Source organism: Exophiala xenobiotica (assembly GCF_000835505.1).
Source record: "Exophiala xenobiotica strain CBS 118157 unplaced genomic scaffold supercont1.3, whole genome shotgun sequence".
NCBI classification, from domain to species: Eukaryota; Fungi; Ascomycota; class Eurotiomycetes; order Chaetothyriales; family Herpotrichiellaceae; genus Exophiala; species Exophiala xenobiotica.
Window position 1 is genome coordinate 1,527,922 of NW_013562492.1, and position 26,642 is coordinate 1,554,563.

Here is a 26,642-nt window from a genome sequence, read left to right on the forward strand (position 1 = left end):
GCTTGTATGGAAGAGGAATAGTCTCCTGACCAGGGTTCGCGTAAAGCGCAAATGACGTTGATGTTTGGTGTCGCAGCCTCAAAGCCACTTCTCCCACTTTACAATAGCCACCTACGGAGTAATAACCTCTGTGTACTCAGTCAACTCCAGGCCACTATAACGGCGCCGACCCAAACAGCCATCGCATGGCACAAGGGACAAAGAGACATTGACCATCATGGATCCAGATATACCTGCACCCTCTATAGAGCGCGATGTCCTCCCCGACCTCAACACGAATTCTGCCACACCATCTCTCGCGTCGCCGTCTATTCAAGTGAAGCAGTACAACCGTTCTGACCTGAATGCTGCCGCCTCAGTCCCGCTACCGCCCTCCTCGCCTATGCGAAGTCCATATCGAAAGCCTTCTGCGAACAACTTGAAAACCAAATCAGTCTCCCCAAATTCTCCCTCACGGTCGCCCTCCGTCGCAAGTTCATACCGTGGTGAAAGACAGCAATCCACTCCCATCTTGATCAGCAAAAGATCAGCTTCAAGCCTGAGCACTGCACGAGGTGGAACACCACAGTTTCGGCGGGCGTCCTCTAATCTCAACCCTGCTTTTCCTACGACGAATGGAAAGATGCCCATATCAGAAGAACGCCCACAAATAACGGCCAGTTCGGTCGCAAAGGAATATTTCGGGAAGGAGTTGGAAGCGCATGCCTCTCTACAATCGCCCCTGGTCGTTATAGTTCAGGATTCATGCTATGGTCATCGCTTCTCCCGCCCGCGCGCAACCAAGAATGCCCTGGCCACAATTGTCGAGCGACCCGAGAGAATTCATGCCACAATACTGGGTGCGTCGACTGCCTATGTACGTCTAGGAGGGCGTCACGCTGAAGGCCAACATGCTCCTCGACCCAAGCACAATCCTCAACACGTACAAGACATCCCGTTTCAGATTCGCAAAACCTCTCGCAACATCCCACTTAGCAACCCTTCGGTGGCTTTTGTCCATGGCTCCAAGTGGATGGAAGAACTGCACATCATGTGTGACACAGCCGAAGGAAAACTTGCGCTGAATGGAAAAGAATTGGTCCGCCCAATTGGATATGGGAAGGATGAAAGTGGAAATGCTCTACCAAAACTGCATGAAGGTGACTTGTACTTGTGCAAAGAATCACTGGCCGCTCTGCAAGGTTGTCTCGGTGGCGTGTGCGACGCCGTCGACACCGTCTTCTCTTCAGATACGACGAAGCGTGCCTTCGTTTGCATCCGTCCACCAGGACATCATTGCTCCTCCAACTTCCCATCAGGCTTCTGCTGGCTCAACAACGTCCACGTCGGGATCTCTTATGCGGCCATGAACCACGGCTTGACACACGCCGCCATCATCGACTTCGATCTGCATCATGGTGATGGTTCTCAGAACATTGCCTGGGACCAAAATCGCAAGGCCCATGGCGCTGCCAAGAACACCGCTGCTCACAAGAAGACTCCGATCGGCTATTACAGTCTCCACGACATCAATTCATATCCTTGTGAGTGGGGCGACGAGGAGAAAGTTCAGAAGGCAAGTCTGTGTATTGAGAATGCTCATGGCCAATCCATCTGGAATGTTCATCTTGAGCCGTGGAAATCACACGAGGAGTTCTGGCAGCTCTATGAGACCAAGTACTTAGTTCTCCTGGACAAGGCACGAAACTTCCTGCGACATCACACAGCAAAACTCCGCTCTTCGGGAAATCCTCAACCAAAGGCAGCAATCTTCATCTCTGCTGGCTTTGATGCAAGCGAATGGGAGGGGGCGGGCATGCAGAGACACAATGTTAACGTGCCGACAGAGTTCTATGCTCGTTTTACATCCGATATCGTGAAACTAGCTCATGAAGAAGACCTGGGCGTTGACGGCCGTGTGATCAGTGTGCTTGAGGGCGGATACAGTGATCGTGCATTGACCTCCGGAGTGTTGAGCCACATCTGTGGATTTGCAGGAGGAGGGCCCGTCCACAACACCGAGAGTGCCGCTAGCGTCGGTGAAAACAAGTTGCAGACGATCAACCGTTGGATATCAGGTTCGATCAATGCTTCCGACAGCTCATACGCACCACATTGGTGGGCGCTCCAGAACCTCGAAGAATTGGAAGCAGTCGTGGCTGGTCGCCAGCCTCCCGCAGCGAAATCCTCGAAGGACACCACTGGAAATTACTCTTCGCCAACTCAGGCGTCTACTCTCAAGATGACCGAACAGGCCCGGGAGAGGCGTTCACTGTCTGCCCTTCAAGCTAGGCTGTCGCTGGAGTCTGAATATGTACCACCGCCTCCTGATGTTGACTGGGCTATTGCATCTTATGAGCTATCTCGTGTTATCATCCCCAGTGATCGACAGACTCTGAGCTGTACGCATGAGGAGCTTAATGCGGAGGCCACCAAAGCTAGGCGTGAACGGCAATCCACTTTTGGTGGACCTGCAGCCGCGGCTCCAGATGAGAGGATGCAGCTTCGAGATCGCAAAGCAAAGCTCCCGCCACCGCCACCGCCTCCTATTCCTTCAACAAGGGTCGCCTCGCGCCATGACAACCGTCGCACCACTATTGCGGCGATCAGCGACCTTCCAGATCCTACGATGCAGCAGTATGATGGAGTTATGGGTCGACCACGTAGGAGGTCAAGCGATGCGTCAAGTATTCTGTCCAATTTCCAAAACATGAAGTTGTCAGAGGACAACCCCCCCTCGCTGCCAACAAATTATACTACGAACGGCACTTCGAGAGCCTCATCTGTGGTACCGGGAAAGTCGACAAAGGCCGTCGTGGTGAAGAAGACGAGGGCACCACCGGCCACAAAGGCACCTGCAAAACCAAAATCTAGTCCTCGAAAGACGAAGGTTTCGCCTCCAGTCGGTAGTATCAACGGTGCTGTAACAACTACCAGCATTGAAAAAGGCAGATCCAACGGCAGTGGCGAAAAGAGAGAGAATTCGGACCCTTCTCCGAACGGCAGTACAGATGAGATTGATAATCTCACAAACGAGGTCAAAAAGATCAGCATCAAGTTGAAAATGTCTACGGCTGAAAAGAACGCAGCGAAAGAACAGCAGCGAGCAGGTGATGACAAGCAGAAGAAGCCTCGCACTTTTAAGAAGCAAGTGGTGCCGAAGACTTCCAAGATTGCTAAACCAGGTCCGGCAGTCAGTCTGGAGAGGTCCGCTCCTGTCCAGTCCGCGCCAATCAAAGTTGAGGAACAGACCGTGTCTGAGCCACTGGCGCTCCCAACGACCAGCGCTGTGCAAGCGAGGCGAGAGCCCGGTATGCCAACATCGGCACATATGAAGACAGTTGCGGATGCTGGAGGTTTCGATCCGATTGTCATGCAAGCGCCGGTCGACAGAACGACAGACATGACGAGCATGACTTTCCCGGAGGAATCACAAGGCCCCGCACCAGTCACTATGCCTCATCAGCAGGGTGTCAGTGCTTCCGAACCCTTTGTCCCTGCTCCGATCGAGCCTGTGCGACAAAGCATAACCGAACCCACGCTTGCTGCATACCCGTTCCCTCCCACTTCTGAGGAACCGCAACCTCCTGCCTACCAAATTCCGCAAGCCATTACTGAGGCTACTGCTCAGAGACCAAGTTCAGCTGGAGTGAGCACGCCTCGGTGGACGAAACAGGACCTTCCCGTTTTCACGGCTTCATCGCCAATCCCCTTCGCCGCACCTTTGAATGCGAGGACCGAATCTATTCCTAAGCAGGAACAAAACGGCAACTAGGAGATGTCATTCTGGGAGATTCCTGAGACACCACTGCAGAGGTCTTGAGGGGGCTAAGCCCGGGTGCCACCAAATGGGACAGAGATGCAGCTGGATCGACAACACCCTTTGTCTTTCATATTTTCCTTGGTCATGGTTCATGAGAGGGCGGCGGCGCTGCTGGAGGTAGGAATCAGAGGCTTTTCATTTCATGGTAGATTGGAGGCCGAGAACTTTCCTTTCTGCCATAGCGACGAGGCCGAGGTTGTTCGGTATCGACGATGGGAGACATTTAATTCCTTGGTGTAATTTTGCGAGATACCCCATACAGCATGGAGGAGTTTTGGACAGGGCATCTGGATTGTGTGTGGCATTTTGGAGGAAGCCTAGCTGCTCAAGGAGTGCAACCATTGGATAGGGAATGCAAGGACACCAATGCTATGAGAGATGTTATTTCCTTGGGAAGCCGATCAATTGATATCTCTGAGTGGATTATCGTTCTTTAGTCTTCGCGTTCTCGATTATACCTAGGTATGTTGCGTTACCTGGTTAGAGTGTATCTGTCTACAGTAATGTCGAATGCAGTAGGAAGAGATACCTCTACTAGTATATGTAGGTATGTGATTCGTACACCGATATACCGCACCTAGACACAAACACAAACACAATTAGGCATATATGTATATACAATAAAATATAAATACCGTCACTAGTAATACGTACAATCAGCACCCCAATCCTTTGTGGGTTGCGGCATGCGAACGCCCATTTTGGCCTCGATCCAATCCTCGATCGTCACCCAGCCCTGCCTCTTCTGCATCACGGCATTCCAGATGGCGAACTGCCATTCTCGCCACCACTCTTGCGCGATCAAGCCGGCGCGGCTGCTGCTGCTGCTGCTGCTGATGCTGACGCCGCCCAGGTCACCGCTCGGGTCGGTGTCGGTGTTGGTGTCGGTTTCGGTGTTCGTGTAGATCTCGGTGCTTGTGTCGGTCCCAAGTTGATGTTGTTGTTGTTGGTGTCGTCCTCCGACAGGGCTCGGGCTCGTCGCCGCGACATGCCAGACCGTGTCGACGACTTCGTACCTTTTCGTCGGATACAGCCGGAGCATGTTGGTGAACCAGTTGCCCGACTGCCGCTGGACGGTGACGGAGGAGAACTGCGCGGGGAACTCGACGCTGACTTTGCCCCGGTACTTTGTGGCGGCGAGGAGCGTGCGGACCATGCCTTCTAGGAGTTGGGTGGGGAGGTTGGCGATGTGTCGGTGGAGGGTGAAACTGTGCGGTCACCAAGTGAGTGTTTAGTGCATTGATTTCGTTTTCTCGCATACGCAAGGTGGCAGGACAGGGGGAGGGGGGACTTCAAAGGTGGGAAGTACTAGTGCAAGGGATGGGATGATGGCTAACGAGCATGGGAGCTGGGAAGCAGTAAAGGCTGGTAAGTAGTAGGGCTGCTGAGGCTTACCTCCTGTTCTCGGCCTTTTCTTCGACGAACTTCTTCACCCACTGCTCCAGCGGAGTCATGCGGGAATGGGAATGGGAATGGGAATGTTTGGACGAGGATGAGGACGAGGATGATGACGACTGCTCAACGGGCTTGACTCGCATCCGAGGGGATTGGGCCGACGCTCTCGTCCCGTCGAAGTCGGGCTGCCGATTGTTGTGCGTGTTGTGCGTGTTGTGCGTGTCGTGCGTGTTTTCGATGGCCAGGAGACTCGTCAGGTTCAGGGTGAGTTCGAAATCAACGTGCGTCGAGCCGGTGTCGCCGGTCAGGTGCGTGCCGCGGATGACCATGAGCGGTTTCGGCGGGAGAGAAGCCTGTTCGTTGATGAACTTGATCAGCGCGTATTGTGTCGTGGTGAGTTCCGGCTTCGTGGTGGTGAGCGACGTGTGGCCATCGGAGAGCTTGGCTTGCGCGACGCCGCAGTACTTGGGCAGGTCGATGGCACTCAGCCGCGAGATGGCGTCGAGCGGGTTCTGGCTGGGAATGGGGATGCTTGGAGTCACGGTCGGTATGGGGAGGCTGGGGATGGGAGGATTGATGTTGTCGTAGGAAGGTGGGAGGTCCTGTGGTTCCGGTTGCGGTTGAGGCTGAGATGCTGGTGTCGATGTCGGTGTAGTTGGAGGAGGTTGAGGCTGAGATGATTGTTGTGCTTGGAGTCTGGCCTTTTCGCCCGACGGCGCCTTGGGCATCTTGATTTGATTCCTTTGGAGAGTTTCGGATCAAGAGAGACTGTGATGATAAGTGAAAGGATCAATGGAGGATGCGGGATATCGATGCCGGTGAAAGCGGACGAGCTCCTTCTGCTCGGCTATCTTTATGAGAGCAGGGCGCAAAAATCACTGAAGCATGATAGAGACTGAAGCAAAGGGAGTCGGGAGTATTGACGTCCAAAAGAACAAATAGAAAATAGGCATTACCATTTCCTGTCTCTCTCGGTCTTTACCTTTTCTCGCGTATTCCACTGGATATGGAAAGGTGTGAGATGTGGGAAAAAGGATGACGGAAGTGCCGATAAAGGCTCACTAAGTTAGGCACAGCCACAGTTACAAGTTACAGGCACTCAGGCACCCATCAAACCCTCCAACCAGCATCTTCCAGGCATCATCAGGCTGGTGGCTATCGCTTCAACCAATCGCCGCTCCTATGATACACGAGAATCTTTGGGAGTTGAATGGAGGCTGTGTATCGTATCGCCAGGACACAGTAGAAGTGACTGCATACATTCTCAATGACCACCTTTCCGGCAGACTTTGACTAACGATAGAAGGCTGAATGATGGTCTATTTGCCCTACGACTCCTCCGCTCCAATGTCCAGCATCGCATCGCACCACGCTGCTAACGCGGTGAAGCTTCCTCTTTGTCGCTCACAGAATTCCTTCATTGCCAGGGACCTACCTCTTTTCCAGCCAGATATCTTGCCTTCACAGTCTTCAAATTCGTCTCTGGCACGCCTTCTCCCTTCTTGATTCGGAAGACTGTCCATCGTCGTGCTACTTTGCTCTTTCCGAGCGGAGTTGCCTTGCAGGATAGCCCATGCAATCTTCCTGTCACACACCGGACACAGATATGGCGGCTGCCGCATATCTTCCGCCACCGAGCCGCTACCCTGCATGACGCATGCCTTGTACATGCAATGATCAAGTCCAAAGCAGTGGCCCAGCTCGTGAGACGTCGTACGACAAAGTCGAAAAAGAAGGGTCGAAGCTGCGTTGGCATCGGGTGTTATGCCTGTTGAAAAAGCGTGCAGGTGCGCGTTCAACGCTTTTTGCAAAGGCGTGGATGCGAGACTGAGGGTCGGTTCATTTGCTGCCTTAGATCCTTTCATCGCCTTCCGGCCGCTTTTGCCAGAGATTCCCGCTTGACCCTGAGCACTAATCTCATCGACGAACGCCTTGCAATGACTCGCGGGCCATACATGTTCGCCATCAACGTCATGCAAATCGTCCATGATTGTGTGATATCTTGCACTCGAAACAATAGCAACTCGGCTGGCGCCCCATGCTCGTCCACAGCAGAAATCATCATCGTCGGATTCATAGATGTCATGTGCGGTCATCAGGAGCAGCGCATATGCATCGGACGGCAGGATATCCATGGCTACATCGGTAAGATCGTTCAGATTCAGCTGGTATGGGTAGGCGAAGAGTTGCGGTGGGGAGACAGTATCTGCAGGAGGTGTTGATCGCACACGAATGCGAACGATTTCACCACCAGTTGAGAGACCCACCTGTTGGCACTTTTGATTTTGGGTGCTGCATCCGCGTCTGGCAGACGACTCGTCTTCCCAGGAAGTAAAATACAGCCTCTGAGGAAGGACCTTGACCTCTAAGCCATGGTAGAAAGTGCGAAGGTAGGCAGCAATCACGTTGACATCCACGCCGTCCGCTCCCATTGGATTGGCATTCTGTACACATAAGTAACAGAAGAGTGGGCCTGACGCTGGACGCACCCTTCTCGTGTTTCTCCCAAGTCTCGGATGCTGCCAGTCTCGCATGAAAGCCACATCCACGTCGATATCTGGTGCTGCAGCCAAATAGATTACATTTCTGCGTGATGTCACGTGGTTGCGCACCCCGAGGTTCAGCCATGATCGAAAGCTTTGTGGTGGATATTTCGGATCGCAGTCGATGTCATCACCAGGCAGAATCAAAGGTGCCGGAAAAGCTTCGAGCGCATTGTTGGTTAGATAGCTGCCAGGAAGCTTGCGCTTGCCAGTGGCGGCTGTGACCAGCTGACTGTCGGTGTAGGCATGGTGGCTTGAAGCCGTGGCATATGGTGAAATGGAACAAATCAAAGTCCAGTGCTCACACATTTCAACTTCCGGGTAGAGAAGGCGAGTTTGCAAGGGGGAGACAGGGAAGAAAGTAGAAAGGAACCAAGCTATCATCTTGTGGAGCACCTCTTATATGAACGCGCGCTCGCTGGCAGCCTGCCTCGCAATGCAGCATCATGTTGAGACGACCACGCCGTCAGAGTGTGACTCATAGTCGTCTGCCTAGCAGCTCGGCCTGCCTGCAAGACCGCAGGACTGATAACGTTTAGCTTAGATCAGGATCCGGATCCAATCTGGAGCGAATGAGGCTGCCGTCTCAGACAGAGGTTGATGGTGGCCCTGAGGACTCTGATTCACTGCACCGTTCCTTTTCTTGATAGGCAGCGGGTCTGCTGAACGAGGAATATAATGGTGCTGTGCGGCAAGATTATTCAATGTTGAAGCCATCGAAGAGTGAAACTCCTCGTTGAAGTTGGATCGTTTGAAGGTGACTGGAGAGGAGGCAGTTTCGCAACCAATCATATCTAGCCGACGGTGTGGAATTTACAGGGATAAATATTGCCTAAAACGGTAGCTGAAATTCCTTGATAAGGCAATTTTTGAAGTTTTCATCAACCAACAGATGAAAGTGTGATTCGATTTTTGCCCATGTTTTGCCCAAAAGTGTCGGCGAGATCTGATTGGTTGCAAACGGGGAGACCAGCATCAGGCAGTCACTTCAAGGGCGTCCGGCACCGAGCCCGGCGATCCATCCTCCCCTATCCTCCTCCTTCCGGGCCTGTACGACAACACCGGGGTTAAAGTGACAATACCTCCGATCACGAGGCAGTCGTGGGCAGTTAACCCAACAAGGCTGACCGAAGCCTCAGACCCGTTCCTCGATCTTGTACGAGTCTCATAGATTGCGGAACTGTGTCTGCGACTATGCCCGTGAGCCTGTACTCGTTCCTTGGTACGTAGTGAAGACTGGAAAGATATAAGAATGTGCTAGGGTCGAATGTCTGTCCCCTCGTCGACAACACATTGACCTTCTGTCCTCCTCCTTTCCCATTGATCTCGATATGTCCAACAAAAGCCCACTTGTCATTTTATGTACTGGAGCAAACAGGGGTATTGGTTTAGCCATCATCCAGGCATTGGCGAACCACCCACAAACGACCAGTTCCATTTTGCTTCTTGGTTGTCGCAATGCCGACAAGGGAACTGAAGCCGTCCAGGAACTGCGCAAGAAAGGAATCACTTCCTCCGTCCAGCCTCTCGTCATCGACGTTACTTCCGATGTCTCCATACAAGACGCCGTAGCAGTGGTCAGGCGTCAATATGGCCGACTTGATGTCCTGGTCAACAATGCTGGATACGCCGCCATACCCTCAGCTTCGGATCATTCCGACTGGCGAGAAATCTACACCAGGGTGTACGACACCAACGTTACATCGGTGGCTTTGGTGATGCAGCATTTCTTGCCCCTCCTCCGCGAATCTGCAGGCAAGATCATCAACATCTCTTCTGCCCGTGGCTCGACGTCTTTGGCTTCGGGCAGAGTCCTGCCGCCTACGGTGTCCATTCAATACAGCGTGTCCAAGGCGGCCCTGAATCTGCTGACCGTCGAGATGAGCCGACAATCCGCCAATGAAAATGTCGAATTCCAGCTAGTCAGTCCTGGACATTGCAAGACTGCATTCAATGGGTACAGGGGGACCCGAGATCCGCTCGAAGGTGCAAATGTCGTGGTTGGTCTGGTCACGGCCGAGAAAGGCACATTCAAGAATTCCGGGTTTTGGGAGACCAAAGGTGGCAGCATGGACCTCGTTGAGATCCCTTGGTAAATTCAGAGTATCAGCTCCACGGGACACTGGAAGTGTTGGAGAAGTTCCAGTTGTAGCAGTCCACACATTCGTCGTCAGACTCACAGGTTGGCGTGTTATTATATGCTTCAAGGACATCAGGTATGACGACGTTCAACCGGTGATTGTTGATGCTCATATGCCATCCTTTTTCACCAACCGTGTCGTAAACGCAACGTTGCCCAGTGTGACATTGGCTCTCGAAAGCATAACCCGCCACTGAGCAGAAGGAGAAGTACCCGTTACAGGCGCCCATGAAGACAGGGTCCGCAGTGTTGCCGATATGGTAGTCCATTGTGCGCGGCGGGATCGTCAGTCCAAGTCTTTGAGCCGCTAGCCTCTGCGGAGGTGCTTCGAATGCAACCGACGGCATATTGAACGTCAGACCAACGAGGCTGGCAATCGCGCCACCCAAAGAATGGCCAACAACCCAGAACGTAGCATTCGGATACCAGGACGTGACGTTTTGCATGATGGCAATAGCCGTTGGGTAATATCTGTCCTTCTGGAGCAATTCTCGCGTGAGACAAGTTGCATTACATCCAAACGTCTCGGTGTTGCAATTGCACACAGGGCCGTACCAGAAAGGATCGGGGCGCTGACTTGCACAACAGCAGCTGAAAAGAAGGTTGTCATTCAGGCGATCGTTATTTCTCCACTTCTCGCGCGGATCGATTGTTGTTCCCTTGAATGCGACAATGACTGTCTCATTCTTCTTATCGGTGAAGACATGACCACGTAGACCGTCGCCTTTCCATCCAAAGCTGTCGGAGCGATTGAAGCCAAGCGAGCGGTTCAGCCAATCCGGCTCCGAGGGAGCCAGCACATAAGCATCACTGCACATCCTTGCCAGGTTGATCTCTGTCGGCTTATTGGACACGTCTGGGATGGTAGTCGGTACCTGCCCCCATGCGACTTCTTCCCCTTTTGTGTCGTAATCTGTGACGGGCTCATTGAAGTTCGGTTGTAGAGGTCTCGGCGATTGCTGAACACGATGACTCAGAAGCATAGGCCGGGATCTGATTACCGCAGGTCGAATGGACTCGTACTTGTTTTCGGACGTCAACTGTAATATATCATATACGGAAGCCGATATGCTGTGGAATGCTCCCCCGACAGTAGAAGTTCCAAGCTCGTGGAAGAAGGCATGACTGAGAGTAAACTCCTCCTGAAAGAATGGCCGAGTTCCGTAAAGTGCATTGGCGTTCATGGCCCAGAGCACGGCCAGGAAGCCATGTATCATCATCGCTGCCAACAGAGGTCCGTGTCCTGGCGGAATACTAAGTACTACTCGTAGATTTGTTGAGCACGTTTAGCTTCAAGGTACCTGACCGTTCAGCTGATGCCGGTAGAGATGGATGCCTGTATGAAGTTCCAACTTCTCAGATTCGTACCTTTACTCCTCCGTACGTTCTGCGTGACTGGCCTAGTGGGCCACTCAAGCGCTGACTAATCAAGAAGTCTCATACCAACAGGAATCTCCATCCTTTCTCAATCATAATGTCCATCCAGAAGACCTCGGACTTTTCTTGATCGCCCATGTTCCATGTTGTGAGCACAATTTCTTCCACAATTTCGAGCGACCTGTATGGCAGGATCTCACGTATTGATTGGAGGCGCCTGAGGATTGTCGTGCGCGCCTCGGCAACATGGTCCAACCCCAGAGCATCGCGGAGTGAGCCGTCAAAACCCAAGTCGATGAGCCCCTGTTGCGAAAAGCCACGAAGAGCAGCAAATTGATCCACGGAATCCATCATGACCGCAAGAGCTGGAGGTGTTTCTTCCAACAGTGAGTTGAAGTTAGTCGTATCGTCCTGATGGTACAGCTGGAGGACCGCGGACTCGGAGGATGGCGGCTTTCTTAGTTCCCCAGCAATAATAACCAAGAGGATGGATTCGATACTGCGCGTTCCCGAGCACGGTGCATTGAGGCAGACGATCTGAAGGGCGTGAGTTGCCAGGGCAGTCAGCCATAGCAGTCTTCTCTGTTCCGCTTGCTGGCTATCCGAGGAGGCGTCCTCAGCAAGCCTCAGTCTCACATTCAGCAGGTCTGGGAACGTTCTGTAGAGTAAGATTAGAGCTGAAAGGCGATAAACCTCTGCAGTGCGAACAAGATCCTCCAAGGGCGTGTCAGGGTCACCCAAATCCAAGAAGTTATGAGTGCGTGGAGAGTCCATCGATAAGGCTTCTTCTTCCAGCCTTCGGGCTTCCTGCAACGGCCGGTGTCCCTCTTGCAGCCTGCTCAAGCTTGTGAAGGACTTCTCGCAGCCTTTGTTCATGAACCAGGGAGCCCACGTCCCCGAGGAGCTTTTGCGCCTCCGGGGACACGCCAGTGAGAGGATGCGGGATTCTTCTGTCGCTCTGCGTGGACTCGCTGCTAGTACCAGCGGCACTAAGATCACCAAACGGAGGCTCGAGGAGACAGTCCTGCCTCGTGTCGGTGACGAAACAAAGCCCCATCCACCAGTATATGAGTGACTGGACGAAAAAGTCCTGATGATCACTGCGGCAGGCGTTGGACTTGGAGTCCTGGTAAACGTGCCGGTATATGCGGACGGCCGCATTGTAATGGAATATACTAGGAGTGTTTGAGCAATCCCAATTCGTACTGAGGCCGAACATAATAACGGCCATCAAGACTTCTTCGACTTTCGCTTGCTTTGAAGTATCTAATTGTGCCACTTCGTGCTGTAAGCGATGCAATAGGTCGGTCTGTGTGTCTTGGACCACCAAAATGCTGCTGGTGCCGAAGACGCTAGAATTGAGGAACACCGCGGTAAGGTATCGACACAGGGAGAAAACCAGCAGGGATTCTTTCGTCCGTGACACAGCCATCGTCCGGAACTCGTTGCGGTCTGTATCGAAAGCGGTCAAGGATTTGCAGATGTTTTGCAAGAAAAAAATCGACCTGGACTTGGGAATTGTCGATTATGGTGGCTGGCGGCTGCCACAAGGCCCGGCCGACGACTCGAGACGACTGTCGCGACGGTGTCAGCGATGTCTGACTGGGCCGAGTTTGTGAGGATGCTGTAGATCCGTTGAATGGCAAAGATTGCTCTTCCTCTGTGTAAGTCCTCTTGGTAGAACTAGCTTTATGTATTACAGTCTCAATCTGCACCAAGGTAGGGTGGCTTGACTGTCAGAGCTAGAGCAGGCTCATGCACATTATAAAGCACGCTGAGCGCTCTTGTTCGACACGCAGATGAGGCATTAGAACTCTCTGTGCCCGCGGCGTCGGTCGGACTGGCAGGGGCGGCCCTCGCCTCATTGGAAGCACCTTTTCCCTTAGTCGGCAGGCTTGGGTGCTTTTCGTGTTTGACTGACCATCTCCATCGTGGCGCGTACCCTGGACACTCGAGGTTCTTCGCTGTGCACTGCTTGCAGGAAGGCCTAGATTCGTCGCATTTTACCTGTCGAACAGATCAGTGTATCGCAAATAGCCTGTTCTACTGGAACATATCCTTCGCTCTTTGCATGTGATACACCCGGTTCGAGATTTGGCCGCTTTTGTCCGCAAGGACATTGTCGAGATGCACCCGAAGTCAAAAAAAACCCAACCCAGCAAAGCATGCGTGGGCAGGAAAAGGCATAGAGAGTGTGGTTCTTCGATTTAGTGATGTTTCCATTCAACCAAGTCGTTGCATGGAAACCAGTGGTTGTTGGCAGCAGGATAAAAGATATCTGGGTCGATGCCTCCGTTAGTGAGCCCTAAGCGTGCCTAAGTTAGTTATACGGTGGCCGAGTTTATCCACCATCATCCACTATAATTACATTATTCGTGGGCGGGTCTGTCTACGGATCCTGGAAGGGTGTAGAGAAGGTAGTCGCGGCCGATCAGGTCTTCCCTTTTGTCCTTGCAAGGTCCTTCGGCACCTAACTTCTGTAGTGGGGCCTATGCTACTACAGTAGTAGCAATGAAGATTAGGTATGCTTCATAGGCCGAATAGATGCATGCACTACCAGTATCTCACCAGGATGCGTCGCTCACGACACTTCTACAGACATCTCTACAAAACAATTCTTCCTCTTCAGTAACACTGCTTTTGGGTGACCTTTTCGCCGGGGCGATTTCTCGACCCAACGATTTCTCCTTCTCCCTATGTTCGACCAAGCAAGTCTTGATCAGCGACTGGAAGTGTAGCACACCCTTCTCATTGTGAGGGTGCAATGGTCCCGATACATAACCTCCGGCGTTGATATTCCTTTGGGCATGGGTACACAAATACTTGTCTTCGCGCTCGACCTGCTTGAAGAACCGGCCCATCTCCTCAAAATCTTGGTCGCAACTGTGATCGTAGCGATAACGCTTCATGTCAAAGGCACCTAATCTCTCTTGAAGGTCCACATGCTGGAACGATTCTTCCCAGCTGACTTCAGGCACTTTGGCCGAGTCGAGGTTCACCCAGACAAACTTTCTTTCGTCGACCTTGAGATGAACGCGGAACAGGCCATGCTGAGATTCGTCAAATCCCTCGACCCCGGCGAACTTGGGTGCCTTGGCAAGGTTGCCGTTCAAACCGTAGGACCAACCTTGCACAATGTGTCAAAGCGAATTGGGTGGGTGGAGGAATCGATCCGTGCTCACCATGATATTTGCAGGCGAGAATACTTGCATTGCCGCTGTCTTGGAGCACTACCGGGAACGCTCGATGGCGACAAACGTTCAAGAACGCATTCAGGTTGCCCTTGCAGTCACGGATGATGAAAAATGGATAGCCCGCGATTGTGAATTTCGCATAAGCACCTGGTGCTTGGAAGCGAAGCTCGTGGGAGACAAGGAGCCATCGCCGGGCAAAGATTGCTCGACGTTCGCACTCGTATATTCCTCGTGTGGAATACCAGGATGCAGGTAATGTAGCCCCAACACCTGGTGTGCTCTCGTTCGACTTGACTGCGTTCATCGGATCAGTTCGATCTGCTTGCTATGACAATCATTTGAGGCAGCTATTGGAGCGGTTCGTTTACATCTAACCAAGTCACCTACCTTACCTTGTCTTATAGCGTCTCGTCACAGGGGTAAACGAGCATGAGTGGTGGTCGGAAGGAGAGTACGCCATGGAAAGGCTTCCGCGGATGCCAAAAGACGAGCTTGACCAAACCGGGAGAACAAATGCGATTGGTTGAAGCAGGACTTCACAGTACTAATAGTCTCATATTCGACCGTGTTTGCTCGGAGCTCCAAAGATCGTTTCTTTGGCTATCTCAACGAGCATTCCGCTCAGACCAGGACAGGCCGAAGCACCTAAAGAGATATTGCTGCCCTTTATAAGGACAATATCCACCAACCCTGCATCCGACCGCGAGTATGTATCCGCCCACAATCTAGCCATCAATCTGCTCCCGCACTTGAAAGCAATTCCGTAATCGCTCGTCGAGAAAGCAATAGTACTACCTCTGTGGATCACAAACACATCTTCAGCTGTGACTGTGTTCTTTGTGCCATCGTCTTCATCCTGCAGAGTAATGATACCTAGTGCATGCGTCAGGTACCATTTGCAATACTAAGACGAGCTTCATGTACCTTCAATGACGATCCCGACCTCGTCATACTCGTATTTTGGGGGCGCCGTCGGCGGTCCTTGCTCGATGCGGAACCACGAGCCAACTATAGGATTCTGAACTTGTTCATCACGGCTCCCCAGGCAGTCGGCTGTACCAGAGCGATTGTTAGCAACAAGACTTTCGCTCAATTGAGATTGCGGCTCAAATCCGCTCTTGGGTCGATTCCTAGGGGCACTACTAGTACTCACTGAAATATACATGCTCTGGTACGCCTGGCAGATTCTGAACCTTGAATTTCTCCGTTTTGGGCTTGACGTCGAATACCATTATGACCAGCTATGCGTGCCTGCCTGATTCCGTGAACACAATCACCGTGGCGTGTAGCAGATCTTGTTGACATTCTCAAGCAGGTCGCTCCGCAGTACTTATCATTGAGTGTCCGGCACGAGGGATGGAGCTGGATTGGGAAATTTGTACCTTCGGAAATGACCCGCTTCCGTATCTGAGGGTACCAAGAGCGGAGTGGGTGCACGATATGTCATCGAACACGAGGGTACTGTACTATTTTCCGCACCAAAGTCTTTGCTTTCGTCCACTCTTACTACCTTCAATAACAACACATACTGTTGAGGACATTCCGGATCGTTTCTTCGGGCGTCACGATGGCCAGATCACGCGAGGGATACCTCTGGACGAAGGCTAGCGGTTGCTCACAGGGCCTCACAACCAACGCAGTCGTCTCCAGCTCCCGAAAAATACAGTCGAACTATGATGTGATCATCATCGGAGCTGGGTTCGCAGGACTGATAGCTGCCCGGAACCTTTTTCGCGTTACCATCACCTGAAGGTGTTGCTCGTCGAGGGACGAGACCGCATCGGCGGCCGGACATGGACAGCAGAGGCATTGGGCAAGAACTTCGAGATGGGTGGAACATGGGTATGTACAGATAAAGCTTTCGAGGATAAAGATAATGGACCAATCTCCCTAACGTTAACGAAAACTATCAGGTGCATTGGAATCAACCACATTTGTACCACGAGCTGCACAGGTACAACCTCCACAAGCATCTCAAGACATCTGCAGGCACCCTTGAAGCGGTGCAGATGTTTTATCGACAAGCCCAGGGTCCGGTGCAAGAGATCGACGGCAGCGAGTTCGGCCGAATCGTACAGAGTGTCGCCGAAAAGTTCTTCGATATCGACGGCATGGACAGCAGGAAGCTTATGCCCTACCCGCATGATCCATTCCGTGCAACGGCGCCCTGGAAGAAATACGATCATCTTACTGTTCGACGACGCCTCGACCAGCTCGATCTCCCCGCCCTCGATAAAGAATCCTTCGAAAGCACGGTCAATTCGTTTGGAAGTGCTCCCGGCAGTGAGATCGGCTTCGTCGAAGCTCTGCGCTGGTACGCTCTGGGTGGGCACAATATGGCTCAAGTCTTCGAGCTGGCAGGTATCTACAAGCTGGGCAAAGGTGGCATGACCGCCTTCGCTCGGTCCATCCTGCGAGACGCGCGATGCGACATCCTTCTGGACACCATAGTCTCCGAGATCATCTCGGACGACGGCAGTTCCCAAGGAATCGGCGTTGTCAAGTCCCGGGACGGGCAGTGGATCTTGAAGGCTAAGGCGATCGTGTCCACGGTGCCTTTGAACTGCCTGAGCGACGTCAAATTCACTCCAGAGCTCAGCCCCGCGAAACGCGAAGCCATTGCCCAAGGCCACATCAACAAGGGCGCAAAGATCCATTTCAAGCTTGCACGCACCGAGCCAGGCTGGTTCGCCGCGTGCGATGGCTACGGCGATTCACCCTTTTGCTTCTCCTTCTCCGACCATAACGGCACCAAGGCGTCCGGTCCAGACGGGACATACTGCATCGGCTTCGGATATAACGGCTTTCTTCGAGATCCGCAAGACTGCACCACCATAATCGACCAGTTCAAGCGCAACATACGTCCAGACGCCGACGTTGAAGCCTACCTTACGCACGACTGGACGAGCGACCCACTGTCCAAGGGCACCTGGAGCTGTTGGGGTAGCGGGTGCATGACCAAGTACCAGCAAGAGCTTCAAAAGACCCACGGCAATATTTTCTTTGCCAGCGCCGAATGGGCGGAGGGCTGGAGAGGGTTCGTGGATGGCGCGCTGGAGAGTGGGCAGAAAGCGGCGAACGATGTGGCGGCTTTGCTCAACGCCTGTCCTCGGCCCAACTTGTAATCAACGTAGCTAGACGTATCTCAACATCCCTGATTATACGTCTTTGAAATGCCATGCGAGGCTTTGGCGCAGTATCGGGGACGGCAACCTACATGAGACAATACTTGATAAGACAAAGAATATCGTTTTGCAGTTCTTTCGGCGCAAATTCTTGCTTGAGAAATGACCTGCCTGATTATACGTGTCGGTTCTCAGGCTCGGCACAGGCTAGAACCTAGCTGGGACTTGTATGGGCTGAAGATCGGATACATTAAAAGCACTGACAAGCATCTCTCTGCTTGCATGATAATCATCAATGCATAAGTGCCATCTGAATCTTCCAAATCCCTCGCAAGAAGAAGCTGAACAGTGCACATACTGGACTCCGATAACGCACCGCACCGTCTGGCTGTCTGTCTATCCCGGAGCCATTTCCAACCTTTCAACCAGCATGGATATGCGACACCGAGCGTCCCAAAGTCTCGATCACCAGGCCTGTATATACCTTCCTTCCTCGCAAGAACCAGTAGACCACACTCAACATGAAAACTCCACCGAGGACAACAGAGGCATAGTTGAAGTTGTGAGCGGTGACTGGCCGATAGGGAGGGAAAAGGAGAAACACGCAGCAGAAGAGCGTCTACAAGGCGGAGACAATGTTGAGAAAGGTGCCAAACCTGCCGAGCTTGAAGGGCCCATACACCAATGTCTGCGGCCTGCTGATCCGACGCCACAGGATGGCGAGGACAGGCAGCAGATATGAAAGGTAGAGCCCCACGACGAAGAGCGACAAGATGGCATTGAAGGCAGTAGTGGCTGCAATGTTGAGAAGTCCGAGCAGCGCAAGAAAGAGCGTGGTCGTGATGATTGCCAACGTTGGAATTCCTCGCTTCTCGTCGACGCGTGAAAGGAAGCGAGCGAACGGGAACGCGTTGTCTCGCGCGAGTGCCCATAGTGTCCGAGCCGCAGAGACGACCAGGGGAATAGTGGCAAGCGTGGCCATGAGGACCACGGCCGTCGACATTGCGGTCGCAGCGCTCAAGCTGCCCGTGATAGTGTAGAACATCTGAATAATCGGAAACCCCGTAGCGGTCTCGTAAGCGGAAGCAATGTCGCCCATGCAGAAGAGTACAGCCAACAGAAATGCGAAGCCCATTGTTCCGTTGATGACAAGAGAGCCGATCATAGCCCGAGGGACGCCGATTGCTGGATCGGTCATCTCTTCGCTCAAATGAGTCGCCCCGTCGTAGCCGACCATAACGTAGGCAGAACTCAGCATGCCAATGCACCATGCCACGCCATTGCTCTGCCAGCCCGTTTCGTTTTCGAAGTCGCTAAAGACAAATGAGGCAGAGTTCTTCGTCGGCGAGACCACGCATATGGCGACGAGCAGGACGATGAAGAGACCAACGTGAAGAATCATGGTTGCATTCTCGACCTGTGGGAGGATGTGCATGCCCCAGATATTGACCACCAGTGCGAGTGCAAGGATAGCCCAGTAAAGAAGAGTTCCGTGCCATCGCTCATAAACGTAGGTAGGATCATTCAGCACAAGAAGTCCTTGGATCATGGTCCCCGCCAGGAAAGGGGCGCTTGCAGCAACGGATTGCCATCCGAACATTGTAAGCCAGCCTGTACCCCAACTTAGGGGTCGCGAGATCGACCGAGGAGAGAGTTCGGCCACGAAATGATATTGTCCACCTGCGGACGGAATCCTGCAAGAAATCAGCACCCATAAATCTCAAGAGTCACAAACGCATTTTTGCAAATCTCGGTTCTTACATCGACGCCGCTTCGGAGAGTGAAAGAGCAGTGGCAATGGTCCCGAAAAATGCCACTGTCAGTCTGTCAGAGAGGGCCCAAATCCGAGCATCTTTGTGTGCAAGGGGTATTACATATAAAGCCATGTACCAGTGAAACTGGTCCACCACTTATAAGTCCGGCTGCCATGGTGCTGCAAAACGCTTCCCACGTCGCCATCAGCGAAACGCAGGCAGCAAGCATAGACACCCAAGTGAGATTCTTCGCCAGCTAACACAGGCCAGTCAGATACGGACCGAAGTTTGCCACAGTTGCCTCGACTCACTCCTGGCGTAGGCCTTGCTACACCCGCCTCGGAAGAGGGGTGGCCTGCTTCACTGTTGGCAAAGAGTGTAGCCGGGTTGCTGCTAGCCTCTGCTGCTTTGGAGATTGCGTGGTCCCTTGTGCCCATGACGTTCCACTACCGCCGTATACTCGAAGTCTGGAAGGAAGGAAGCTTTTGAGACCGCACCTATCCCAGAGGTTGGACGGCGGTTGAGGTACCGTAATTTCTGATTCGGAGCAATGGGAATATGGAAGCGTAAGGGGGAGAAGAGGTTGAGAAGGTGAGCGGATTGGGAGTTTGCTGAGAAGGCAGCCTGCCGTTATGCTTCATTGTCGCTACTAGTAATCGAATAATTCGAGCTAGTTATCTCTCGCTTCCTCCCAGATAGATGGGGTACCTTGGTTGTGTTGATCCCCAGCTTTTGTGGTCCTGTGGCCTAGTCAGGACAAAATGTGCGTAGGAGGGAATGCTTCCGATGGGCCTCTTGAGCCGCACAAGCCCAAGCGGAGCCCCTTTCCCGCGAAAATGGCTGCTGGATAGAAGCATCCATACGTTGTCGATGGTCAGGTATGTCACCCCGGTCTCATCAATCATTGATGGCAGATGTATGGCCAAGGTGCACATCAGTGCTAACGATTGTTTTACTGATGGTCACCTTCAGATATCCAACATTCAAATGAGCATCCATGACTTGTTTCAGGTTTAGGTGGGCACTGTTATACCACTGCACGACTTCTGCTTTGATACTAGACAGACACCATCCCCAACGTCGAGGACACCCCTTCTTGAACACGAGGTGCCCTTGATCAGTAACGCGGTCACGAGGCTGCTATGTCGATCCGTTCACCACCACAGTCCCCAGGGGTTAACCGCCTTGCAAGAGAAGGTAGGGCGAGGAGGTACGGTAGAATCGTCCTATTTATATACCTACCCACTGCAGTTCTTTGACGTTTCTTTGACTTTCCTCTCACCGAAGCAGCAACAATGAAGTCGTTCCCGCTCCTCCTCGCTGTGGCCGCCTTGGTGGCAGTCTGTGCAAGTGGTTTTGCTGCGTCTCTCGCCGACGTTGGGGCTCGTAACTTGTGCATCGACTGTCACGTCGGTGACAGCTGGATCAACTGGACCAGCGAATGCTCTGAGCTGGCAGGGGAGAATATGGCAGGATTGAGCTGCGCGAAATTCGACGTCCCCCTCGACTACACCGAGCCGGAATGCCTGACCACACTGGCCTTGACCCTCGTCAAGATTGACGCCGTCAAGGAGCCCGTCAAAGGAAGCATCCTCTTCAATCCTGGAGGACCAGGTGAAAGCGGTGTCCACGCTGTGATCTCGCAAGCACAGTCCTTGATGACGTGAGTCTTTGTTGTGTTCTCAGGAGGCTGTCTTGTTTGATAACTGACCTCAGACAGTCTCACTGGTGGCTACCACAACATCATCGGCTTTGATCCTCGGTTCGTGACGTCCTTGCTTTCGCCTGGAATAGAACATGCGGCTGACAAGCAGTAGAGGCGTGAACAAGACGCTGCCTTTCTCCTGCTACAGCTCCGACAGCCTGCGAAAAGCACTGTCCCCTTTTTCGCCTCTAGCAAATTCCTCGGATGCTGCAACTGGCCAAAGATTTGCTGCTTCGGAAATCACGGCGATGCATTGTCTCAACAACACTCAAGGTATCGGAGGTCTTCTGGGAACAGCGTTCGTTGCGCGCGACATGGTTCGGATCATAGATGCTCTTGGCGAAGACGGCTTGCTTCGATATTATGGTAAGCCCACATGTCAACTTGATAACCACCCTGGCCGCTGACATGAACAGGTGTCTCGTGGGGCACTTTGTTGGGAGCCACTTTTGCTGCCATGTTTCCAGAGAGAGTGGACAAAGTCGTTCTGGACGGCAATATCAACGTGCATGAATACTATTCTGGATGGTACGTCAACACACGTCTTGCTCAGAAAGTAGAAATGTTTGACATGGTCCAGGGAAACCGAAAGTTTCATCAACATGGACGACGCTTACGCAGGAGTATTCTCCGGTTGCGTTGCCGCCGGTAACGGTTGCGTGCTCGCATCCAACTTTGCAGATGCGGAGGAGATGCAGATGGCTGTCGACCAGTTCCTTGCCATGCTCAAATACAACCCTGTCCCATACTCCTCGGAGCAAGGTTTCCAGATGGCCACTTACGATAAGGTCAAAACAGCCATCCTTCTGGCACTGTACAACCCATCGCATTGGCCGTGGCTAGCGCAAGGGTTTGCAGAGATGTTTTCCGGAAACCTCGCTGGGTTCTTCGACGCGGTTTCGCACTGGTACGATCCAGATGATAACGACGATCATGTCGGTGCTGCAATCACTTGCGGCGACCAAGCATTCCGCGCTAGGGCACTCTTTGAGCTTGAGCCCCTCTTGACGGCCTTGAGCGAGTCAAGCAAGTTTGGAGGCCTCGACTTTGGCACCGATAATGCCTTTGCGTGCTCAACGTGGAAAGAAAAGGCAAAGGAGATTTACTCTGGCAGCTTCCAGATCAAGACCAAGAATCAGATCCTCCTTGTCGGCAATACCTATGACCCTGTCACACCTCTTGCGTCGGCAAGGAACACAAGTGCCGGCTTCGATGGCAGTGTCGTGTTGCAGCACAATGGCTACGGGGTAAGTACTTCGACTCTCCGGGAGACTAGATAACCTGGCTAACGCCCTAACAGCATACCTCAGGTGCACAGCCTTCTCTTTGCACTGCAAATACGATTCGGGCATACTTCAATGAGGGTATCCTGCCCGCTCCTGGCACTATTTGCGAGCCAGATCTCCCATTATACGGATATAAGATCTCGTCAGACGCCAGCGGGGGCAATGGCACGGGGAGGTCGATCTTCAGCCGACAAGAGGAGGATGTGGCCCTTCTTGCTGCAGTGGCAAATCTTGCAGATGCGATACTCCCTTAGGCTTCCGGACATGGAAGGTTGGACACTAGAGGCGTAACTTCTCATTGTGATGCCATCACAATACGGGCTGCGGCATATCCTGCTTCAAAATTGCTTTGAGCAATGCTGGGAAGCCATGTAGAGCCTCGGGTTCGAATTTAGTGGATCTCCATGCCACAACGCCATCAGGTCGCACAAGAACTGCTCCATCCTTCCCAACCCCACATAGACCTGCCCAGCTGGCGTCACGGTCTGTCCAATTGTTCTTCCCATCAATGACCTCGACCTCAACATTATGACTTCTAACTTCGTCCCAGAGGCCGTCAGTTTGCGTCAGGAGCACGAAGCGGTCAAGCTTCACAAGATCTCGCGTGGAGATAACCTCGTCTTTGCGTTGAAGATAGGCATGAGGTAAGTGGTGGCCGGGAATCGTGGACGGATGATAAGCCGTAATATTAAAAGAGCCGTCTTTAAGAAGTTGGCCACCATGTCGGCTTTTGGCGCCCTCGTTGTTGATGTCAGCTGAAGGGTAGAACCAGCCTATTTCGATTCCTGGCGCATGAAACTCCAAGTCGAGAATTTCGCCTGCTTTTCTCACCGCTTCTCTCTTCGCATGGTGTTCTGGACGCCTTGAATCGAAGAAAGCGTCCAGAGCATCAAAATTCTCCTCCGTAGACGTGTCAGCAGTGATTCCCACGGCACTGTCCATAATGTTGCTATGATTCCGCATGTTGTGCAGACTATTCGTTGCAACTCGCTGCGCAATTGGTCGGCGTTCTTCCTGGTACGTGTCGAGCAGTGCATTGTAAGTACTCGGTGAACCCGACTTGGTTGCGAGTGCCAATTTCCAAATCAGATTGTGAGCATCTTGAATACCAGTGTTCATTCCAAGAGCACCCCAAGGTGGCACGCGATGGCAGGCGTCCCCAATCAGGAAGACACGACCACCTTGGCTGCGATAGCGATTTGTAATCCTGGCATTGACCATCCAATGACTGAGACTCAGCAGGTCGATATCAAGATCAGGCAGCTCGAGACTGGTCTTGATCCGCTGAGTCATGGATTGGGCATCGAACTTCTCCGGATCATCAGGATGTTTTGGTGCAGCATAGACCCACTCAGCGTGTGGTTCCCACGCTGGATAATAAGGACCTAGATGGTATAGGTAGCCACCGCCCAGGCTACCTTTGAGCTTGGGATTCATGATCCACGAGATGAACACCCTCTTGTCAGGATGGGTAGAAGTGATATCAGCCTTGAAGTGAGCAGTGACCATATCGACAATATCGTGCTCTCCTTGCCACTCAATCCCCAGACTTTCTGCCAGCCCTCTGCCGCCGTCAGCGCCAAGGACATAGCTTGCCTCGATCTGCTCGCTCGCTCCATCCTTCCGTTGCACGGTCACCACGACTCGATCCTGCTTTTCTTCGACTTCGATGACTTTTGTGTTATATCGGATCCCGCCAGGGTTCAGCTGCAGTGCCCGTCTCTGGAGTATCGGTTCGAGGCGTATCTGGGCCAAAATACTGTACTGAACAGGGCTCGCACGCTCGTGTTCATCGCGATACCGTCCTCCACCCCATGCCTCTCGGCTATAGATCTCGCATCCATTGGGACCGAGATTGGTGTACCATGCCGTCTTACTAACGGAGTCCAGCGGTGCTCTGTGCTTTTTGACCTCTTCTTCGACTCCGAGCTGTCGAAAGATCTCTATGGTCCGTTGATTCAGTCCACATGCTTTGGGATGGATTGACGTTCCTGGGAATTGTTCGAAGACGCAATGAGGTATGTCTTGCAGCGACAGCAAGATAGACGATACAAGCCCGATAGGGCCGCCCCCGATGATGACGACTGGGAGCATTGGGGCCGGCAGTTGCGACTTCAACCATAGATCATCTGCTGCTCGTTCCAAAGGGACAGTTTTCTGAATAATAAGCAGGAGCATTTCTCTTCAGGAATCCGAGCCATACCTCCATCTCAGGGTTTTCGACGTGGGGCTTCTCAGACTTTTCATGACTGGTTCATTTGGCATCCGGATAGCTCCATCCTGCTCTGAACCCGCAATTCGCGCTTAAACCGCCCATCCCTGTATGCCCTGCAGCTGCAATTAAGACGTCGAAAATGAGACGCTGCCATAGGTGCAAGGAAGTCGGCAGCTTGTGTTGGAAGAAGGGCCACCATGCTCCAGAACGAACAGGCTGTCGGTGCGTTAGCCCTCGTTGCACCTAGGTGCCTTGTGTTTCGAGATGTGGTAGAAGGGCAAACTGTTTCAGAGGCTCGACCGCCTCATTAGCCGCCAGTATCCGCCAAGCCTGTCACACTTGCTCAGGTGCCCCAGGTGCCCGCTGGAAGCCCCTGGAGCCGAGGGAGCTTGCCGATGGGCTCGGTGGGCAGGAGTGGGCAGGGTGGGCACTGGTGGGCCAGCTTTGAAGCTCACACCTCCCGGCCTCGATGACAACATCCTTCTACGACTTGTACTGAGAGAAGGTCTTAGGGTGTTTTGGAAAACAAAGCTTTCGCGAGAGAACAACATCTGCTGCACCATGTGGGATAGATAGGCTGGACGGAATGCCTTTACATATCACGCCACTTGCTTGACCATCCAACAGCACCGAGCTCTACTGAACATCCATTGACCATTGATACTCAATCACGACGCGTCGCATCCCTAATTCACATTACATCGCTAAACATGATAACTGAAGCCCTGGTGGTGTCCAGCCCTGGAGCACCTTTCAAATACCAAAAGGTCGAGCTCAACGATGATCTCCGACCGGATGAAGTCGCCGTGCGCATCAAAGCCACTGGTGTCTGTCACACCGACCTAAATTTCTCCAAGGAGAAGACCATGCCAGAACTATTTCCTGCTGTACTAGGACATGAGGGCGCCGGGATTGTGGAGCGCGTTGGGTCAGAGGTCACCAAGGTCGCTCCCGGCGACCATGTTATTGTCTGCTATACGAGTTGCGGCAAGTGTCAGTACTGCCAGCGCAAGGAGACCTCTTATTGCGATTTGTGGTTCCAATACAACTTCGGCATAGGCCGCCTAGACGGGTCGAAGACCTTTTCATCCACGGCGGACGGGAAACGAATCACTTCTCACTTTTTTGGACAAAGCAGTTTCGCGAAAAATATTCTCGTGTCAGAGAACGGCTTGGTCAAGGTCGACAAGCATATCCCCTTCGAGAAATTGGCACCTCTGGGGTGTGGAGTGATGACGGGTGCTGGAGGTACTGATTGCCGTTTCTCCTCTTCGTGTGCTTGCATGCTGACTGCACCTCTCAGCGATGCTAAACGTCATAAACCCAACATCTGAGATGACAGTCGTTGTTGTGGGAGTCGGGACGGTTGGACTAGCGGCTATCATGGCTTTGAAGCTGCTCGAACGACCTCCGAAAAAGGTGATTGCTGTGGACATAGTCGGCAGTCGTCTTGAGATGGCCCGGGCATATGGGGCAACTCACGGAGTCAATTCGAAAATTCGGCCAGACCTCATGAAGGTCTTGATGGACATCACTAACGGGCACGGGGTTGATGGTTCAATCGACACCACAGGTCGGCCCGCGGTGCTCAAAGAACTCATCCACAGCGCTGCAAGAAAGGGGAAAGTCGTGTCGGTGGGCGTAGGAGACGTAAGTTGTGGTCTAATGCGATCCAAAGTACAAGGAACTGACTGTGACTAGCTTTCGGCGGAAGCGTCGTACAACATTTTCGAGATGGTTAATTCAGGGTGCAGCTACCACGGATGCTGTGAGGGAGACTGCTATCCTCAAGAGTTTCTACCCGAGTTGTTGACGGCACACCAGCTCGACAAGTTTCCTTATGATCAAATGATCAAGACTTACCCAGCGAAGGACATTGCACAGGCCGCGGATGACATCCATAGCGGCAAGACTGTCAAGGCAGTCTTATTGTGGGATTGACACCGCTGTGGACATCGCGAAACGCCCTTGACGCTACCTAAGTACTTGCTCAGTCGTGCTCAGTATAGCAATCCTAGTCAGACGGCCGAGATTTTCTGTGTATAGGCGACATATTATAGCAGTTTCTTGTCAAAGATTCGTCAGACAATACCAGTTCTCGCCTCG

The 26,642-nt window shown here is 52.7% G+C and overlaps 11 protein-coding genes across 13 annotated transcripts; 5 read left to right on the plus strand and 6 right to left on the minus strand.

Annotated features, from left to right (window-relative positions):
• Positions 1-94: 94 nt before the first annotated feature.
• PV05_04762 (uncharacterized protein) lies at positions 95-4,304 on the plus strand. The gene has a single exon (XM_013461202.1). The coding sequence runs from the start codon at positions 218-220 to the stop codon at positions 3,752-3,754; it is 3,537 nt and encodes a 1,178-aa protein (XP_013316656.1). The 5' UTR covers positions 95-217; the 3' UTR covers positions 3,755-4,304.
• PV05_04763 lies at positions 3,570-6,198 on the minus strand. 3 transcript variants are annotated; one of them, XM_013461204.1, is made up of 4 exons: positions 5,198-6,198; positions 4,457-5,010; positions 4,332-4,379; positions 3,570-4,260 (listed from the first exon to the last, which is right to left on the minus strand). In XM_013461204.1, exons 1-4 carry the CDS (start codon positions 5,923-5,925, stop codon positions 4,226-4,228), a joined length of 1,365 nt encoding a protein of 454 aa, XP_013316658.1. In that variant the 5' UTR covers positions 5,926-6,198; the 3' UTR covers positions 3,570-4,225. The 3 variants fall into 3 exon arrangements, with proteins under 3 accessions (XP_013316658.1, XP_013316657.1, XP_013316659.1); XM_013461203.1 differs by having other exon boundaries at positions 3,570-4,379; XM_013461205.1 differs by having other exon boundaries at positions 3,570-5,010.
• A 327-nt stretch (positions 6,199-6,525) lies between these two features.
• Positions 6,526-8,124, minus strand: PV05_04764 (uncharacterized protein; the record flags this gene model as incomplete). Its single annotated transcript, XM_013461206.1, has 2 exons — positions 6,526-7,641; positions 7,687-8,124. 2 exons carry the CDS (start codon positions 8,122-8,124, stop codon positions 6,526-6,528), a joined length of 1,554 nt encoding a protein of 517 aa, XP_013316660.1.
• Positions 8,125-9,071: 947 nt separating this feature from the next.
• On the plus strand, positions 9,072-9,836 carry PV05_04765 (uncharacterized protein; the record flags this gene model as incomplete). The annotated part of the gene is made up of 1 exon (XM_013461207.1): positions 9,072-9,836. One exon carries the CDS (start codon positions 9,072-9,074, stop codon positions 9,834-9,836), a length of 765 nt encoding a protein of 254 aa, XP_013316661.1.
• Positions 9,837-9,952: 116 nt separating this feature from the next.
• Positions 9,953-11,100, minus strand: PV05_04766 (uncharacterized protein; the record flags this gene model as incomplete). The annotated part of the gene is made up of 2 exons (XM_013461208.1): positions 9,953-10,001; positions 10,094-11,100. 2 exons carry the CDS (start codon positions 11,098-11,100, stop codon positions 9,953-9,955), a joined length of 1,056 nt encoding a protein of 351 aa, XP_013316662.1.
• A 217-nt stretch (positions 11,101-11,317) lies between these two features.
• PV05_04767 (uncharacterized protein) lies at positions 11,318-15,683 on the minus strand (the record flags this gene model as incomplete). Its single annotated transcript, XM_013461209.1, has 7 exons — positions 11,318-12,064; positions 12,138-12,709; positions 13,866-14,384; positions 14,440-14,745; positions 15,247-15,324; positions 15,376-15,504; positions 15,605-15,683. 7 exons carry the CDS (start codon positions 15,681-15,683, stop codon positions 11,318-11,320), a joined length of 2,430 nt encoding a protein of 809 aa, XP_013316663.1.
• A 595-nt stretch (positions 15,684-16,278) lies between these two features.
• On the plus strand, positions 16,279-17,576 carry PV05_04768 (uncharacterized protein; the record flags this gene model as incomplete). Its single annotated transcript, XM_013461210.1, has 2 exons — positions 16,279-16,293; positions 16,365-17,576. 2 exons carry the CDS (start codon positions 16,279-16,281, stop codon positions 17,574-17,576), a joined length of 1,227 nt encoding a protein of 408 aa, XP_013316664.1.
• Positions 17,577-18,020: 444 nt separating this feature from the next.
• Positions 18,021-19,767, minus strand: PV05_04769 (uncharacterized protein; the record flags this gene model as incomplete). The annotated part of the gene is made up of 4 exons (XM_013461211.1): positions 18,021-19,270; positions 19,338-19,392; positions 19,451-19,586; positions 19,642-19,767. 4 exons carry the CDS (start codon positions 19,765-19,767, stop codon positions 18,196-18,198), a joined length of 1,392 nt encoding a protein of 463 aa, XP_013316665.1. The 3' UTR covers positions 18,021-18,195.
• An 858-nt stretch (positions 19,768-20,625) lies between these two features.
• Positions 20,626-22,575, plus strand: PV05_04770 (uncharacterized protein; the record flags this gene model as incomplete). The annotated part of the gene is made up of 6 exons (XM_013461212.1): positions 20,626-20,993; positions 21,051-21,092; positions 21,145-21,401; positions 21,452-21,563; positions 21,616-22,282; positions 22,336-22,575. 6 exons carry the CDS (start codon positions 20,626-20,628, stop codon positions 22,573-22,575), a joined length of 1,686 nt encoding a protein of 561 aa, XP_013316666.1.
• On the minus strand, positions 21,789-24,807 carry PV05_04771 (uncharacterized protein). Its single transcript, XM_013461213.1, has 2 exons — positions 24,525-24,807; positions 21,789-24,478 (listed from the first exon to the last, which is right to left on the minus strand). Exons 1-2 carry the CDS (start codon positions 24,528-24,530, stop codon positions 22,631-22,633), a joined length of 1,854 nt encoding a protein of 617 aa, XP_013316667.1. The 5' UTR covers positions 24,531-24,807; the 3' UTR covers positions 21,789-22,630.
• Positions 24,808-25,036: 229 nt separating this feature from the next.
• On the plus strand, positions 25,037-26,596 carry PV05_04772 (uncharacterized protein). Its single transcript, XM_013461214.1, has 3 exons — positions 25,037-25,784; positions 25,840-26,186; positions 26,238-26,596. Exons 1-3 carry the CDS (start codon positions 25,247-25,249, stop codon positions 26,475-26,477), a joined length of 1,125 nt encoding a protein of 374 aa, XP_013316668.1. The 5' UTR covers positions 25,037-25,246; the 3' UTR covers positions 26,478-26,596.
• Positions 26,597-26,642: the final 46 nt, after the last annotated feature.

Excerpts from the sequence above, each read along its gene's own strand:
- PV05_04762 (XM_013461202.1), top strand. The coding sequence starts at position 218 with ATGGATCCAGATATACCTGCACCCTCTATAGAGCGCGATGTCCTCCCC.
- PV05_04763 (XM_013461203.1), bottom strand. The coding sequence starts at position 5,925 with ATGCCCAAGGCGCCGTCGGGCGAAAAGGCCAGACTCCAAGCACAACAA. Across the intron at positions 5,011-5,197 it reads GAAAAGGCCGAGAACAGGAG|TTTCACCCTCCACCGACACA; the intron begins GTAAGCCTCAGC and ends GTGACCGCACAG. Across the intron at positions 4,380-4,456 it reads AAAGGATTGGGGTGCTGATT|GTGCGGTATATCGGTGTACG; the intron begins GTACGTATTACT and ends GTTTGTGTCTAG.
- PV05_04772 (XM_013461214.1), top strand. The coding sequence starts at position 25,247 with ATGATAACTGAAGCCCTGGTGGTGTCCAGCCCTGGAGCACCTTTCAAA. Across the intron at positions 25,785-25,839 it reads AGTGATGACGGGTGCTGGAG|CGATGCTAAACGTCATAAAC; the intron begins GTACTGATTGCC and ends TGCACCTCTCAG. Across the intron at positions 26,187-26,237 it reads TGTCGGTGGGCGTAGGAGAC|CTTTCGGCGGAAGCGTCGTA; the intron begins GTAAGTTGTGGT and ends GACTGTGACTAG.